Genomic DNA, 18,304 nt, shown 5'->3' with positions numbered 1-18,304 from the left:
AAGTCTGCAAGGTGCTTCTCTTTTTGCATCTATAACAGAAATATCTTAAGCAGGATCACACAGTCACAATTCAGCATTAGTCCCTCCCAAGAAATTTCCCACATTTTGGATTCCTTTTCCAGTTTTGCACTATATATAATCAAACACCCAGCTTTGCCTGTTATTCTTAGTACCCAAGGCCACTAAGTATGATGCTCCAGGTCATGCATTGCAGAGGCATCAGCCAGCCAAACTGACCAGGCCATGCCAGCCCACATCAAAACACACATTTTTCTCCTTTGCACAAAGGCATCCTAAGGACTGGCAGAAGCCCAGCTACTAATTGAGTTCAGGCCTCATCCTCTTCACTTTGGATCCTGGAAAATCTTTAACTGATCTATGTCCAGTGCCTTGACTTTCTGATTGATTCTACACATCTGTTCTGAGATTAATTTCCTGAGCCTCTATGCTGGATTTATGCTTATTTAAAACTTTCAGCCATGGACCATGGCTTGGCCATTGTTGGCATCATATTCATGGCTCTTCCTTCATTCCTTCCTAAAAGATTTATTTTATGTGTATGGGTGTTTTGCATGTATGTCTGCACCAGTGTGCAGTCCCTGTGAAGTCCAGAATAAGGCATTGGATCCCCTAGAACTGGAGTTATAGGTGGTTGTGAGCCATCATGTGAGTACTGGGAATCGAATCCAGGTCCTCTGCAAGAGCAGCCAGTGCTCTTAACCACTGACTCATCTTTCCAGCCCCTCCAGGTCCGTTCTAACTCAATTCTCCATCTCATTCTTGTGACATTGCTTCTCATGATTTCCACAGCACCTGTCTTACTGATTTAGTGCTTCAAATATATTAGCTCTACATACTATTTATTCATATAGAAGAGACCGTTGCACTAAAAAGGAGTTTCACTTTAGAATTGGAAACAGATGATGCAAGGTAGGACAAGATGTGAGCATGAAAAAGAAGTAAATGAAAGAAAGCTGAAGATAATCAATCAAGTATTATCCAATTCAAAGACCATGGGATGTATCCTTTGTGGTTTATCTGTTCCATTTTCTGAGACAGGCTCGCTGTTCCTTACTTGGCCCCATCTCTTACCATGGTGTAAGAAAGGCTAGAACGGATACCTCCTCTCAACAGGCTGCTCTAGCTCTTTCTCTCTGTCACCCATGGCGGAGCCCAGGAGCTCCTATGCTTTCTGGCTTCTTCCTCTCAGGGCCTCCCTCAGCAAGACTTCAATAATTTCCCCAACATTCTCAGTGGACAACGGTTCTAATGATGACTATGAATTAATTCTGATATTTGGTGACTGTAAGGCAACCCATTTTCTCTAATTATCCACTCCCACAGGATTGTCACTAGTATGGTTATTTCTGTGTGGCAGTTTTGACAAACAAAGGATACTGCTATGTAGTGCTATGTAGTAGATTTTGGACAGCAGAGTATTGCATAGCTACCTTTGTGGACAGTATGAGAGCAGATAAACTATATCATACACACACACACACACACACACACACACACACACACACACACAGACACACACACACGTATATATACATGTAGGGAAATTCCCAACATGTAATCTTTTTTTCATTTTTAATGCCAAGTAGATAATAAGAATTTGGATCAAAAAGCAGTGGTCACTGGTCTCTTCTAATCTATTTGTTTTATATTTTAAAGAATAAAATTGGCCACCTTCTGCCCTACTCATCAATAGTACTCGACTATTACTGTTCAACATTCTAAGTGGTATTTGTAAGTTGCCCCTTCTCAATCACATTGCAATTTTAATGCTCTAGTCCTCTTCCACATAAACCTTGCATGCTTCTTATAAGGAGAGTTATCATTTGGTGGTCTACAGTCTCATTTTCTACACACTTCTCAAATCACGTGTGATTTCTCATCCCCTTCGAGTCCTGTGTGGCTGTTCTCACTAAAGTCACCGCATGTGACCAGTTCCATGGGCTATTGTTTAATGTTCATCTTCCTTGCGATCTCTGCAATAGTTGACTCATTTGGCTAGCTCTCTGTTGGAATTTGTTTCTTCTTTGCCGTTCTCTCCTTGTTCTGGCACTAACATTCTGACTTTTTCAGATTCTTTCCCAGGCTTTCTCCCTCTCCATTCTAATTGTCATGTAAATTTAATCAATTTCTACTTTCAATGTGGAGTTTAAAAAGTATTTAATTTTAATTTTATTGTATTTGTGTATGGGTGTTTTGCCTACATACACTTCTATGCACCATGTGCGTGTCTTATGCCCATGGACAGCAGAAGAGGCCATTAGGTCCTCTGGAACTAGAGTTACAGACAGTTGTGAGCTACTATGTGGGGACTGGGAACCAAGCTTGAATTCCCTGGAAGAGCAGACAGTGCCTTCAACACTGAGCTGTCTTTCCAGCCTCTTTCAATGTGATCTTTACAACCTCATCTACAAGCATGTCATCAGCGCTCTGTGGTCTGGACAGGTCAGACTTTGCCAGGGTCCTCAGCTTCTGGACTTTTCCATGTGATTTTTGCCCATACACTAAATCTTAAGGAAACTTAGTCTGTCCTGATCACCTATCTACAGTTGACCCCATTAGGATTTTTTTTTTTCCTATTCTTTGTCTCAAGAAATCCACTGGGCAGTTTCACATTTGAGATGATTTACAAATTATACACTTGAAATTATACATACAAAAGAAATCAGTATTTTGAAGAGATATCTGTACTGTTGTGTTTATTGCAACAGAACTCACTATAGATAAAAAGTGGAAACAACCCAACTGTCCATCAAAAGATGAGTGGGTAAGAAAAGGTGATGCCTATACTATTTAACCATTTAAGAAGGTCAAATCTGGTCAATTGTGAAAACATGGATGGACCTAGAGATAATTATGTTAAATGAAATAAACCAGGCAGAGAAAGCCATGAATGATTTTATTCATATATGGAATCTAAACATTTTGTAAAAAATTAAGAATAAAATAGTGGTTACCCAAGGCTCAAGGGTGGGGATGAAGAATGAGGCAGAATTAGCAAATATGTAAGTTATAAGGGAAATAACTCCTAACATTCCACTGCATAATAAGGTCTGTAGGTAACAATAACATACTTTCTATTTCAAAAAGCTAGCAGAAAGGATTTTCAGTGTTTTCAACACACGCACACATTTGAGGAGTTAGATGTTCTTACCATGGATTGATATATTGCACATGCATGTGTGGAGAAGTACCATGTGGAGAAGTACTGCATTGATATGCACAGTTGTAGCATGTCCACTACACAAAATAGGATGCTACCCAGGCACAGCGGATCATAATTTAATATAGGAGTAGTTTTTGTTGTCATCAAGAAATTTGACAGGGACGAAGACATTGAGCAAAAATAGGTATTTGGAGTCTAAGGTTATTCGTTGAGTTGTTTAAAACCCAACAGGGTCTGAAAGAAGTGGGAGTTACTGATGTGAAAGGGATGTCTGACCCTGGATAAAAGGGAAGATGGTTTGGAGCTGAGGTGCTTGGTGGCTGCAGAACTGCACTTTGGTGTTGCAGGGAGGTGGGGGAGGAAACAGGCATGTGGGAAGTTCTCAAAGAGAGGCTGGGGCTCCCCACCGAGGTGGGAGCTGACAGCAGGGAGGATGGGGGAGAGCCTGTTCATCCAGATTCCTTCCTGAACCAGGAGGGTGGCCCTGCAGTGCTTCCTCTTGGGGAAGTGTGGGCAGTTGTGGTAGATTACTTGCTCACATAATTGGCACAGCATTCTTATTTGCAGAAACAAAATAAATACAGTTAATGAAATCCTGGTGTGTTTGTTCTGATGGCTTACTAATGACATTTTACCTGGGAGGTAAATCATTTGAAGCTTTTGGTGTCTTGCTACCCTCTGAGCATTTCATATTTTAGAAGTTGTAGTAAGAAATAAGTGTTGTACGCAAAGACGTCTTTCGGATTTTAGAGGAACTAACTTCTAGAGTAACATTCCTCTCTCTCTCTCTCTCTCTCTCTCTCTCTCTCTCTCTCTCTCTCTCTCTCTCTCTCTCTTTTGAGACAGAGTTTCTCTGTGTAGCTTTGCACCTTTCCTGGAACTCGCTTTGTAGACCAGGCTGGCCTTGAACTCACAGAGATCCGCCTGCCTCTGCCTCCCGAGTGCTGGGATTAAAGGCGTGCGCCACCACCACCCAGCTAACGTTTCTCTCTTGCTTCTAGGGACCAGAGGGCCCTCGGGGAGAAACAGGTCCTGCAGGACCCCAGGGCCCCCCTGGACCTCAAGGACCCAGTGGTCTGTCCATTCAAGGCATGCCTGTGAGTTGTGTGCACATATTCAGATGGGTTTTATTATTATCTGTTCTCCATGAAGGCATAAAGAATGAGCTTTTATATTCTGTGTCCTACCAATGAGTCCCAGTCCCCGAGGAAATCATGACTGGCTGACCATTCATTAACTCAACCCACAATCCATTATTTGCTCAGTGATGGTGGTCTTTCGACAAACAGGTTCATGGGAAGGGCATAAACATACCCAGAGCATTGCACCTAAGGAGGATGGCAGGGCCAACATGGACAGCCTTTGCTTGTCCATCTAAATTCTTTTGTAAAATCGTCATTTGTGTTTGTGCACGCATGCACCTGTGCATGCACTGTGCACAAGGACATGTTTTTTTGTGGGTTTACTGAATCCAGGTGCACATGTGCGTGTATGCAAGTGGAGGCCAGGGTCAATCTTGGGTGTCATCCTCAGGAGTCACCTACCTTAGTTTTGAAAGACAGTGCCTTCATTGGCCTAAAACGTGATGAGTAGGCTAGGCTACCTGTCCGGGGAGCCCCAGGGACCCACCTGTCTCCAGTGCCTCACCCCAGTGCGGGGATTTTATTTTTAATATGGGCGCTGGGGATCAAACTTGGAAAGCCCTCATGTGCTTTACCCACTGACCTACGTCCCCAGCCCTTGACTAAACTTTTAACATCTACAAGGTAACAACTGTTATACCAATTTATTATTACTGTGTAGCCATTGTGAACATAGAAGAATAAAAGCCATCCTGTGATCCCCTATTTCTACTTTCCATTAGAATATAGTTCGCTGAGTAGATTTTAGAGTTTAGATTGTGGGCATTAAATGGCATTAAATTTTGAAATATTGGATATCTTTGAAAAGAAATGTAATTTAATTCATTGAAATGTATGTGATTTTTAAATCGCAAACTATAAATAACATTTAAATATTCAACTCGTCCCCACATGTGTTAGCATTATCAGCTTGGCCATCTGGGACTGCACATGATGGGTTGGAATTGTTCTTGGACATAAACATCCAGCTCTGTAGGAATCTTTACATGGATGGCTTAGCATATGTGAGAAGTGAAATACGACATGTGGGTGTTAGTGCCAAGGCAGTTTACTTTTGAAACACTCTGACAGTATTTTGTCAGTGGATGGATGAACTGAGAACTTACATCTGTGAACTAACTCTGTACTTCTGGACACTCAGGGTATGCCAGGTGACAAAGGAGACAAAGGAGATGCTGGCCTTCCTGGTCCACAGGTATTACTTTTGCTGTTAGTCTTTTGCCAAGGACAGAAGCTTGCAGCTTCTGACATCAGCTGTGACCTTGCCAGGGGCGTCTGTCAATGACATTTGCCCATGTTCGTTGACTGGTCTGAAAGTCACACTGATTGAGACTGGGAACATTTATTTCTCAGTAGGAACTTCTGGGTCGCAGTTTTGTGTCCCAAGGGGGTTCCCATTGTGCCAATGGCTTTGGTTGGAGGCTGTGGTCTGTCCCAGGGAAGCAGACCAGCTGTTTCTGTAACTCTGACTCTTTTCTGGTTTTGTCCACCCTAGGGTGTCCCTGGAGGTGTGGGTTCACCAGGACGTGATGGCTCTCCAGGCCAGAGGGTAAGAATTTGCCAAATATCGGTTGTTGGCAAGGTAGACTTCCTGCCTAGTCACTTTGCTGCAGACAGGTTTTTATATATGGGCATCAAGTTAGGGTTTGTGTATTTTCTTTTGTCAGTCTAATTTCTGTCTATTACATATTTATTTCCATTTAGCCATGTCTTCTATGTCCATTTCTTTCATCAAACTTACCCCAGTTGGCAGCATCCAGCTCTGAGTGCTCCCAAGCCTGATTCTTATTTGCGCTGAATCGGATTTATTGGCTTAGCAGGTTTTTCTAGGTTTTTGTTGTCACTGTTTAATCCTTGAAGTATAGACCTAAAAGAAAGTAACAACCACGTAAGTGGAAAATTAAGTAGTGTGGCTTATAAAGGACTCTCCATTGGTTTAGTATATCTCAGTTATCTGTTGTTTTTACCAGCTCAAATAGCCACAAAGTAACATACAAAAATCATCAAGCAAGGTGTACGTTGAAATAATGACATTTGTTTCATTGACAAGTTTTCACTAAGGCAGGTTTGGAGGGTTATAATTTATTGGGGGAAATTGAAATTTAAAACTTTGTCACATGTTATGATGGGGTCAGAGTCCTGTTAGGACAAAAGAATGGAAAATCAAGACAGGCTTGCAGGACCTGAGGATTCTCTGAGGAGGGGCTGCTTGATTGAAAGACAGAGGTGGCCAGGTGGATAAGGAGAAGAAAGCAGTTGCAAACAGGGAGAATGGTTTATATAAAGGAGGAAAGTGGGAACAGTGGGGTGACTTTAATAGGGTATGTTTGGCTAGAGATCATAAATCAGGGTGTGTGTGGATATGTGCACACATGTGTACATGCCTGTGTAATGTATAGGAATGCAAGTTTATTGTGAAATGCAGTCGGAGTTACTTAACACATCAATTTTTTTTTATCTAAAATTTTGAACGTTAACATGAAGGAAATAAAAATTCACTATGTTTTCAAGGGAAAGAAAAACTATCTGGTTTTTTAAAATGTTTTTACTTATTCTTTGGTAATTTCATATGTGTACACAATATATTTTGGTCGTATCATTTCCCCACTTCACCCCCTTCAGCTCCTCCCACATTAGATACTCACCACCAGTTCTCCATCCCAACTTCATAGCCTCCTGTTTGAATCCACTGACTTCAATTAGCGTGGCCTGGATATGCATGGGTATAGGACCATTCACTGGATCATGGGCAACCTACCAGAGGCCACATCCCTAAAGAAAACTGTCTCTTCCCCAGCATCCATCAACTCCCAGTAGCCCCTCAGCTAGGAGTGGGGCTCTGTAAGTCCCTCCACCAAACGTGTTGGCATTCTGACTGGCTTGATAATGTGTAAGTCTTAGGCATGTAACTACAGCTGCTGTGAGTTAATATGTACCACAGCCCTGGCATGTCGAGAAAACACTGTTTTATAACAGTCTTCCCCAATGTCTGGCTATCCCAATCTTTCTGTTCCCTCTTCCATGATGTCCTCTGAGCCTTGAGGGGAAGGAGTGTGATACAGATGTTCAGTTTAGATCTGCACACTACAATCATTTATTCTCTGCGTTTTGACCAGTTGTACCTCTGTATTAATTGATATTTACTGCAAAATGGAACTTGTCTGACGAGTGTTAAAAGCTGAAGTAATCCATGGGCATAGAGATTAATATTTATAAAACACTTTGATACTGAGTCTATTTAGCAAAATATATAGTAATAGGTTCTCCCCTAGGGTCTATGACCTACTCACCATGGGATCTTGGTCCAGTTTACAAAACCAGGCATGAGTTCCATCCTGTTGATTGGGATTGAATCCAAACAGAAAATAATTGGTTACCCTAATAAGATTCATGCTACTATTGCATGAATGGGTGTATTTTGCAGGCCAGTCTTTAATGTAGCTTGCAGAGTTCATGGCTGGATCAGACTGTTGATGACTTTTCTTCCTTTGAGCCCACACAGCACCTTCTAGCACTCTGAATGCTAGACACTAGGGAGGGAGCTTCTAAGTCTGTACCAGCTTGATTTCTCCATGTCTTGTGACCTGAGCATGTGTCTCTTCAGGGGTCTATCTTCCTAAATGATTGCTGGTTTGGGCTTGGGAGGAACCCTACATTTCTCTAATCCCTGAATTAGAGGCAATGGCAAGCACTTACATCTTGTCCAATGAAGACCAACACGCATAGCATCCCCTGGGAGTTGATACACTTTAGGAGGCTAACACTGGACTAGCACACTTACTTCTCTCCTCTGTCAGGCCTGACTGTGGCTTCCTCTCTAGGCTGCTTAAGAACATGGAAATGGGGAAACAGGCCTGCAATCCTAGGAGGTTGAGACAGGGGGACTGCAAGTTGAAGGCCTGCTTGGGCTGTGCTACAGTGAGCTCAAGGCCAATCTGGGCAACTTAGTGATTCCTTCTCACAAAATGGAGAGTAAAAGTACATTCCAGTGGCAGAGTACTTGGCTGGTATGCATGGAGCCCTACTTTCCCCAATACTGAAAAAAAAAAAAAGAAAAGAAAAAGAAATTAATTTTTCTTTGGGTGCATAGGTATTGGATTTGAAATCTCTTTTTAACTTCCCTTTAGCAACATATTTAGATTTGTTTAAAATCTCGATGCAGTCTCTGTTTACCAAATGGACTAGGCTATAGAACATGTTTAGGCTAGTGCATCTGAAGAAGGCCTTCTCTGAGAGTTAGATTTATGTAGGGTTCTTGTGCATGTGGGAGGAGTGTCTAGAAGTATTTATATGTTTTGGCCAAGTGCATAGGCTAAGATCCTGTGTGGTTACACAGCTAGATTCCTTCAGGAAGCCCTGAAAACAGCATGTCTGAAGATTTGGTTGGGTGAGTTTATTTGATTTATCTACGCATAGAGCCCAGTCTTGGCGAAGAGCTCGGAACCAAACCTGGTAGGCTAGTGTTTGAGTCCTTTGGTTTTATAATTATTTCTCTTAAAATCCATATCTGAAATCAGACTTTTAATAAATATTTTTCTGTTCACATGTGTTCATCTTTGACAATAAAAGTTTAGAGCTGTCATAAAATGATAAGCTATCTACACTTGGCTTTTGTTTCCCCCTCTCCCTCCATTTGGAAATAAAGTTTGAGGGTATATCTGATGCTGATTATGAAATCCTCTTGGATGGGGATGGAGTTCTTTGAAAAATCTGATTGTCAGGGATATTCATCCAGTATGAAACCATATGTCCTTTAAAGAAGTGGATCCAGTGATTATTACCCTAGGAGAGGTATTTGAAGATAGTATCACCTGGCACAAAATTAAGGAGATACCATTCACATGAAATAAAACAGTGGTGCCATGGAACTGTGACATAGCTGCTCTGCATGAAGGAAGAACAAGTCACACTTTTCTCAGTCAGCCATAACTGAGCACCTGCACCATGCCATTTACCACCCTCAGCATGAAAAGAGTTTCCCATTACCGTCTGCAGAGAAGATTATGCAAGCAGGAATACTTTTAGTCGCTAAAGAGCGCGATCTGCACACCACCTACAGGAGGAAAAAGCAGGACAGGATCTTCTGGGCATAGAAAACAATGCGTCTTTTAGAGGCAGTGGAGGAGGCAGGAAGAAGGGTTGGTTAAAGAAGAGCCACTTGGGGGACTCAGATATATTTAGTCAGGTGATCTGAAGGCTGGAGGGTGGTCAAGGTCTAAAAGAATTACTTTGCAGGGACTAGTTTTGAAAGAAGTAGACAGACATAGGTTGAGAACCCTCCTCAAGAGACACGGAGTAAGTACAAGTTCCGTCTGGTTAGTCAGTGGAAGATATGGGGATACTTAAAGAATACTGAGAACAAATACTTCATAATTATCCTGTTCTGCTTTAGATGCTATCAATAATAGCAACAATCGTGACACTCTGCTGACTGAGAGTGAACAGAAAGTTGGGATTCACAACCAAAGTGACTGGAAAGCCCCCTTTAGAACATTCTGCAGTTCTTGTCTTTACAGCACAAACCTCACACCATCACCTGGTGGATAACTTAGGAAAAGGGTAACCTCTTTTATGAATCTGGTGCCAGTGTTACTTCTGAATTTACTGAGAGGGTAGGAGGTCTTGAGAAATAAAAAAGAAAATATAACCTCTCCTCATATTTCCAGCTTATTCTGGCTTTTCCCAAGGGGAATCTTGGACTCTTGGAGACAACTCTTATTCAGCTCTGGGCCGGAGGCCATAAGCAAGTCTAGCTAGACTTCCCAGAGTAAGTTTCCGCCTCGACCTTGGGAGCCAACACACTAGCTTGTTGAAAGTGGTGGTTCAAGCTTACATTTGCAGCTAATTCAGTCAGGCATCCAGGTTTCACTCTAAGCCATTCCAACCAAAATATTCTGGGCCTTTCCTCCCTTTTCCTATAAATCTTGCACCCCTGCCCATCATCCCCTTCACTCCCTGCCTACTTTCTTCTTTTCTTGGTATCTGAGTACATAGCCTTTCATGAGATCTTCAGATTCCTCTGGTGTGTGGTAGATTTCTCAGTCTCCACCCTACACATTTGTATGGTCCTTAGGAAATCAGATAGAAGAAGGATGTAAGGCAGGTAGGTGGGTAGGTAGGTAGGTAGCTAGATACATACATACATACATACATACATACTTAGAGATACAGGGGTAGATAAATACAAGGATAGAAAGAGATAGATTATAGAGAGAAAATATAGAATATTAGAGAGAAAATTATAGAAATATAGAAAGATAATTGGTAGAGAATAAAGATATAGAGACAGATGATAAAGATAGACATATATAGAGAGATAGATTATTGATAAATGAGAGTAGATAAGTTGATGACAGATAGGTCATGGAAGAATTAAAAATAGTACAGAGAAAAGAAAAATGAAAGACCTTTTTCCTACTTCTGAGTTCCATTTCCTCCAAGTTCAATTTTCCGGCCAGCACCCAAAAAAATTTTTTAGAATTATGCCTATCTTTTAACTTGTTTTTACCAAAAATTGAGAGGAAAAATATAGATGATGAGGAAACACTTTTATGGCCCATTGGGAAGCAGTTCCTCAATGTGCAGGGTGTGTTAGTTTTTTAATGAGGGCAAACCTATGTGGGAGTCCTTTTTCTCCACTGCTCCCCTCATCCTCATGGTTCAGCAGTAGCTGCCCTTCCTTATTGATAAAGGATGAACTGTTGTGGAGTGTGCTCTGCCCCTGGATGCTGGTGAACTTGGGTGTTGATGAAAAGGTCTGTGGGGAAGGGCACACACAATCATTGATAACCAGGTTTAAACCCAGGCTGTATGGTGTGGGCCCAGTTACTCCATGTCGCCATGACTCACCTTTGTCATCTGTCAGTTAAAGACATAATCTTGCACTATATGGAGTTGTCGTGGAGATTTATTCATATGAAGTATTTCTAATGATAGGATTTTAAGGTAATATTATTGGCATCCACTGTTTTTGAGGCCGGCCTAATGAGTAAGGACTTTTTGTAATGCCTGTGCTTAGTAAATTAAGATGTCTTAGAAGATGGTGAAGAAATACAAAAAGTCAAGAAATGTATTTTTTTAAAAAATACTTGGATTCTACCTTGAAAGGACCCTTGAAGCATGCTTCTTGATTTTGTGGTTTTTATGTACACAAAGACCATATTGTATGGAATGTTCCATTTCATCAAAAATGAGTTGGACTTAAAATGTGCTTGAGACATTGAACTTGAGTCAACTATTTGGATGGATTTCATTCCTGTCATGAATATTAGACAGTGATGAGAGAGTCATCTTAAAAATACTTTGGAAAATACTAGGTTCATCATAATGAGCCCCCTGGGCATCTTCCTCCCTCAGAAAAAGCAAAGTAAGCTATTACCACAAAACTGGTAGCCAGAATGATTGGATTTTCTTCTTTGTGGGTCCAACTCTAGATGGATTTTTATAAAGTCTCAGGAAAACATTTGCACAGTCAGCCACAGTGAGGACAGTTTATGCAATCGGAACTTGGCTGTTTATTTTAATTAAAATGTCAGTAAGCTACATCATCAAGTATGGATGATATGCAGATGTTTGTGTTTGACTCTTTAACTCCAGGATATCTATGTATGACAGGCAATGCCACCTCCATTGTTCTAGACAGAGAAGCAGAAGGTCTGAAAGTTGGAGGAACTAAACAATGGTCAGAACTAGATAGTGCTGGAGCCAAGAGTTTAGCTCATCTCTCTGGCTCCAGCATTGTTCTTTATCTTTCTACGAAATTATAAAAATAAAGATTACTGTGGAGTTTCGTGACTGGGAAAATCTTCCAAGAAGACATTTAAGTAGTAGGACTCTTAACCACGAAGATGTCACACCCTGTACTTTGGGGGCAGGAATCCAATTTGGGTTATTGTCTTAATAAAGTAGGAATTGATCATTCATAAAGCCGTGATTCTAACCTCTTAGCCTTTTACTTGGATAATGGTTCATCTGTTCACATCTGAGAGGGAGGAGCTTCTGGAGCATTTAGTTTCCTGCTTTTAGCTGCTCTGATGAAGCCCATTTTTGGACATCAACTTTGCCTTCCTCTTGGAATGTTGTCATTCAGGGCAGGGCCAGATGCTTAAATTTTTGTAAACCAACAGATCTACCACCTCACTCATCAGGTGGCTTTTGTTTGTTTATTTGTTTTGTTTAAGGCATAGATCCTGCTCTTTAACTCCAGACATTCAGATGCAGAAAGCTCTTTAGGCAAGACCTAGGAATGTTTAGATTTAGACAATTTAATGATTCTATACCTAAGTTTTGGAAGCACTGAATAGTCTATTATACAAGGTCTATTGTGTGCCCAATTCAGTTTTTTGGCACAATATTGCTGATGTGTTTTTTTTTTAATTATCTCAAGTTGTAAGTGTAAGATATTAAAAATCTATACAATTATATTTTTCTAAATTGCATTACATATTATATTAAATAGTGTATATATGTACATTTATCAATACACAGACATATACTATGCATACACACATAATTTTAATGTGTGGATGTTACTGAAAATTCTCCAATGAGACCTAGCATGGTACCATGCGTAAAGACTGGTCTTTAGTCTCTACCCCAGGCCAGTGTTTGCATAGCCTGCAGCTTTTGGCTGCTTGGCTTTTTTTTTCTGGTAGTTACTAGCAGAACTTATTTCTGGTGGCCAGTACCAGCCTTATTTCTGGTGGCCAGCACTAGTCTTGGCAATCCAGAACCAGAGCACAGGGTTGAAATCATGCATCACAGGGTTGTCTAGCCCTCACTTCTTGACAACTAACTCATTAAATCCGGGTGGTCCACAGACCCTACTTGAGCAATCAAGAGACCTTAACAATCACCCTATTACAGAATCTTATACTTATGTCGGTGATCTGCCATTGCAGGCTTCCGAAAAGTGATGCAAATATTTCTAGTGAGTCAGTTAGTTCTGAAAGATGTTTCTGAGAGCTTCATAAACACGTATACCTTAGAGTCTGACTTTAACATCAGTTACAAGTCTAGGTGTGGGTAGGTGGGTTTCATCCTACAGGTACTGCAGGCTCTGGCCTAGAAACTATAAACTTAGTAGACATCTATAGTTGCTCTAATGTATGCAAAAGAAAAGTATAATGGAAATTCATAAATATCCAATGACGCTGTCTGCAATGTTTATGCAAAAGTGCATTCAATCTTCATTGGAATATTAGTGACGATGAAAGTAAATTGTAAATTAGATTTTTTTGTTGCTAATAAATCAAAGCCAATCATAACCCAGTAATTTATTCATAGCCAAATATTTCCAAAATAAATTATAAAAATCCTTTTAAGTTTTTAATAGCAAGAATTATTTTAATGTGGGCTGTGGGTGTATATTAGTATTTTGTGGTAGTAATATCAAAAAGGCAAAAATGCTTGAAGCCATGTCAATGAACATGTCTGTTTATGGATGGCTGACTTCACGTACTTTAAAAAATACATCTTATAAAGGGCACACATTTTCCAAAATTTCATTTCATCAAATTTCTTGCTTTCCTGAGATAGAGAGGTGAGAAAGGGGGCCTGAGTTCTGTCCTAATAAGAAAGAGTGAATAGGTTTTCTCAGGGTGGGCTACATCAGGGAGTATAGTGGTACCTAGAGAGGGAAACTGGTGCACTGAGTATACCTGTTGATTTTGAAGGTACTGTAACAGAATATTTAAGGCTAGATAATTTATAAAAACAGATTTATTGGGTCATGGATCTCAAGGCTTAGAAGTCCAAGATCTAGAGGATCACATCTCATGAGGCCTTCTTGCCTGAGGCATAACATGGCAGAAGTCATTGAACAGTGAACAGGAGTGATAGAGAAAGAGTGACTCATTGTTATCACAAGACCACTTCCATAATGACCATGTGTATCATTCACACTGGCAGACCTCCCATGACCTAACTACCCTAATAGGCCCTACCTTTCAATAGGGCTGCAAAGAGAATTTTGTTTCTAAGACCTGTGTTTTGGGGACACATTCAAACCAGAGCAAGGTCCAACCATTTTGAGTTTGTTGGCCTAGATGTTTGCTCTTCTGTAAATGCTGCCCTGTGTCCCCCTGAGCCAGGGTCAGTGGCTTGTCCTGCATGTCCCCTTGGAACTCCCTTGTGTATTAGCAGAGATGCTGCTGATATCATTCCATTATTTGATAATTCACAAAACTTTGAACTTATTCTCTCTGTTGACAATCTAAACCTCGTAGAATGTCTAGCACATCATAACTGTGCAAGTATTTCTAAATGTGTGGTAAGTCGGAAGCTTACCAAAAACAAAACTATTGTAGAGGTAAATTTACTGGTGATGATTATATATTTTTAATTATGAAATAAAAATTGTGAATACTTTTTATTTTCTATCTAGGACTAAGAAGATGTTTGAGGAAATGCCTTTGACTTTGTCTCTAATATAATGTTAAGGCTAACATTCTTTCATCTCATATGTAAAATTTAATGGGGGTGGTGATGGAAATAGGAAATTCACAGGAGCCTTAAGAATGAATGATCAATTGTTCATTTGTTCAAATGTTGTAGTCCATGAAAGAAAATGTCAGACTGAAATCCACTGTGACCACCTCTTGGCCTTATGTCTAAGCTTCTAAGATCAGATATAAAATCCGCTGTATTGGGTATTATGGGTACCCTGGCCAGATCCGCTTCACCTGGCAAATGTGCTACATCCCACAGCTGTCCAAAGTTGTTCATTTCTCTAGAAATTTATCCTTGGAAATGGCATGTTAGCCCCTGGGCCATAGCCGACTAATATGGGTATGTAAAAATCTTAGCCTGGGTTGACTCTGATGTGTAACTCACACTCTAGAGCTCCCCCATTGGCTCAGACAGACCAAACTTAAGATGACCTACTTTTCTACCTGTCCCCCTGTCCTACTTCCCTCTCTCCCCAGCTTTTCAGATTTTCCCCAAGGTTGATTCAGGAAGAAATCAGCCACACACAGATGCAGGTCTACTTCTCAGAAACTGCCCCCAAGAACTTAGTGAAATGGAATTTTGGCTTCTGAAGTTAGACGAGTCCATATCTGAGAATAATAAGGACTGGAAATGCAGCTCAGTCATTGGATGACTGAGCATGTGCAAAGCCCTGGGTTGACCCCCAGCACCATAAAAAAAAAAAAAAAAAAAAAAAGAGACTGTGAAGGAATGACACCAGCATTCCAGCATTTCCTTCTACCCTATACGTTGCCAGACTCAGAGTAACCCCAATTAACATTTACTTGTTGAATGAACGTGAGCAGAGCACTTCTGGAAGCATTTATCAGTGGCTCTTCTGTGTGTCAGAAAGGTATTAGGAATGTGACACCGAACAGCAGATACTTTCTGCCCTAAACATAGGACTCAGCTACGTCTGCCCCTGAACACGTTGTCTAGGTATAGAACACGGAGCTGACAAGCATCTTTCTCACTCACTGTGTACCCAGCTAAGCACGTTTCACTGTGCTCCCTCCCGGATGGAGCATGTTGCAGCGTCTATAAATCAGGCGAATGCAAGCTCGTGTCAGCAGGGAGCAGACAGAACACAGGCAGACCACTGCTTTTTCACACTCCTCTCCCTGTGGTGAGGAGCCGAGCCGGGTGTAAAGGCATTATTTCCTGCCAATCTTCTGGGGGAATAATGCAATTTTATGTTGTTTCCCTCTTAGAAAATACGTCATGGCTCCACTCTCCTTTTGAATAAGCCTGTCTCGGTTTGAGTTAGAAGTCTTCCTCTTCTGTGCATTGTTAGAGCTGAGGCTGGGAAGGCTCTTGCAGCAAGACTGCTGTTCTGGCCCAGGCTGTTTCTCCTTTTTGTGGGTGCTAGAAGACATTGCAGGCAGGAATCAAAAGGAATCATTTTTTAAAAAATGTTTTCATATGTGCTCAGAGTCCACCTTGGCCATATGAAAATTTCATCTGAAAAAAAAAGTATGTATTTTCAAATTCTCTTTAACATTTTACTTTTTACCGAGAACTTCACATATCCATACAATGTGTTTTGATCAAATCTCTCCCCTTTGCCCCTCCAGTTCCTCTGCATCCCCTGCAGTTTTTCTCTTCCAACTTCATGACCTCCCTCTGTTCTCTGCCCCTCCCCCGCTGGGTACGCTTAACTGTTGCTTTTTGTGAATGGCAGGTAGCCTCTCCTGGATTACATCCCTGAGGAAATGTACTCTCTCTGCCCAGGCAGCCATCTCAGTTAGGGGCGGGACTTCATAAGCTCCTCCCCCATCCATGCTGTTATTCCAGCTCCAGGAGGTCTGATGATATCCTCTGGCCCTCCAAGGGCACCACCACACAGATAGCACACACACACACACACACACACACACACACACACACACACACGCACGCACGCACATTCACATAAATAAAATTAAAATAAAATATATATTTTAACTTTTTTACATGAAGATTTTTTTCTGTCCTTTCTTACATTCAAGCTTTCTCACTTATGAAATGAGGCTATTGGGTTGCAAGGTCATGGTTATATCTCAAATATTCTGGTTTATGTATGTCCTTTTCCCAGGAAGTGCTGCATTTAAAACCCGTTTAAGGTAATTCATTCATGACAAGGCCTCATTGGGCAACCGTGTATCTAAGACTGGTCTCACATTTTCATGCAGTCTTCCTGCCTCTCCTCCTGAGTCCTGAGAGAGGCATGAACGATATCGCATGCTGCTAAAATAAGTTATTTGTTGCCTTTACATCACAATGAGTTTTTGTTGTTTAACTATCAGATCCAATGAAGGTGTGTGTGCGTGTGTGTGTGCATGTATATGTGTGTGTGTGTGTGTGTGTGTGTGTGTGTAAAACTTGTCTGTGTCAGGACTTACCCTTAGAGCTTTCTCAGACTTTTTCCCCCAAGACAAAGCCTCACCATATAGCCCAGGCTAGCCTCAAACTCATAATGCCCTTTAAGTGCAGAGATTGTAGATGCAGACAGTCATGCCCAGTTCTAACAATTTTCACTAAAGTGAAAAACCAGAAATTATTCATAATGATTTTACATATAGATTATTTACATATAGATCTATTTACATATAGATTCATATGTATCAGTCTTGGATAGTGGCCATAATGACCCTAATGTATAAGTGGCCTTATGCAGTGCAGCACAATAAAATAAATAATGACTATTTCTTGTCCACAACTCAGAGCAACCAGCAAGGGTAGGTGGAGGAGCAGAAGGAGTCTTTGCCTCATAATCCTTTCATAGTCTTTATACCTTGGAGTACTCATTAACATTCAGTCTCTAAAACTGAGGTAGGAGGGGGCCAGAAAGTGGAGGATCACTCGCAGGAAATGCTCATGAGCCAAGGCTGGAACTGGCCCCCTTTCCTGGCCAGTACTCAGGCATGAGGCTCCAACTGGATTGTGAGGAGGCTGCAAAATGAAGCCAAGCAATGTGCCAGGCAGAAAAGGGAGACCAGAAATAGAGGCGAGCTTTAACCTTGCTGGCCGCCGTTTGGGTGAAGACTCATTGGCATGGTGAGGGTTGAGAGCATGCTGAAAGGGCCTGGTTCACCTACGGTTCTCCTACATGCTCCCCCTACGCCATCTCTTTGGGGCCGACTGGACTCCCTCTTCACACCGGTCCACAGCAGTATTTGGTACTTTGTGGTGGAAGAGGTGATGCTGAAGAAGATTCCTTGTGCTGATAAGATAGATGCTCGTGAGCTAGGCGAGGGGAAGGACAGCCTGCTGCAAAAGTGGTGGGAATTGTCAGAAAGGGAGTTGGGGGATACGGTGGCTTGGGCTGGGACTGAGGGTTCTATATAAAAATCTCATGGTGAAAAGTTTATTTGTCCCTGAAGCAGGAGGTGATATTTTGAAAACTTTTATGAACTTATAAAATTTAGACTGAAGATTCCCTCTCACGCCAACTGTATCAGAAAGGCCAGCATTCACAGCTGTGCTAAGAGTAAGCCATCCCAACTGTTACATATTTTTTACACTCATAAAA

The 18,304-nt window shown here is 41.3% G+C and overlaps 1 protein-coding gene across 1 annotated transcript in view; it reads left to right on the top strand.

Annotated features, from left to right (window-relative positions):
* The window catches only part of Col14a1 (collagen type XIV alpha 1 chain), a 174,846-nt gene that overhangs the window by 123,487 nt on the left and 33,055 nt on the right, over positions 1-18,304 (top strand). The window contains exons 29-31 of the mRNA XM_059247022.1: positions 4,186-4,281; positions 5,468-5,521; positions 5,822-5,875. Of these exons, the coding sequence (XP_059103005.1) occupies positions 4,186-4,281; positions 5,468-5,521; positions 5,822-5,875 (204 nt within the window). The remainder of the gene's footprint in view (positions 1-4,185; positions 4,282-5,467; positions 5,522-5,821; positions 5,876-18,304) is intronic.

Source organism: Peromyscus eremicus, chromosome 20 (genome assembly GCF_949786415.1).
Source record: "Peromyscus eremicus chromosome 20, PerEre_H2_v1, whole genome shotgun sequence".
In the NCBI taxonomy this organism is placed as follows: Eukaryota; Metazoa; Chordata; class Mammalia; order Rodentia; family Cricetidae; genus Peromyscus; species Peromyscus eremicus.
Note: the sequence above shows the minus strand (reverse complement) of the source record. Positions and strands in the feature narration are given on the sequence as shown.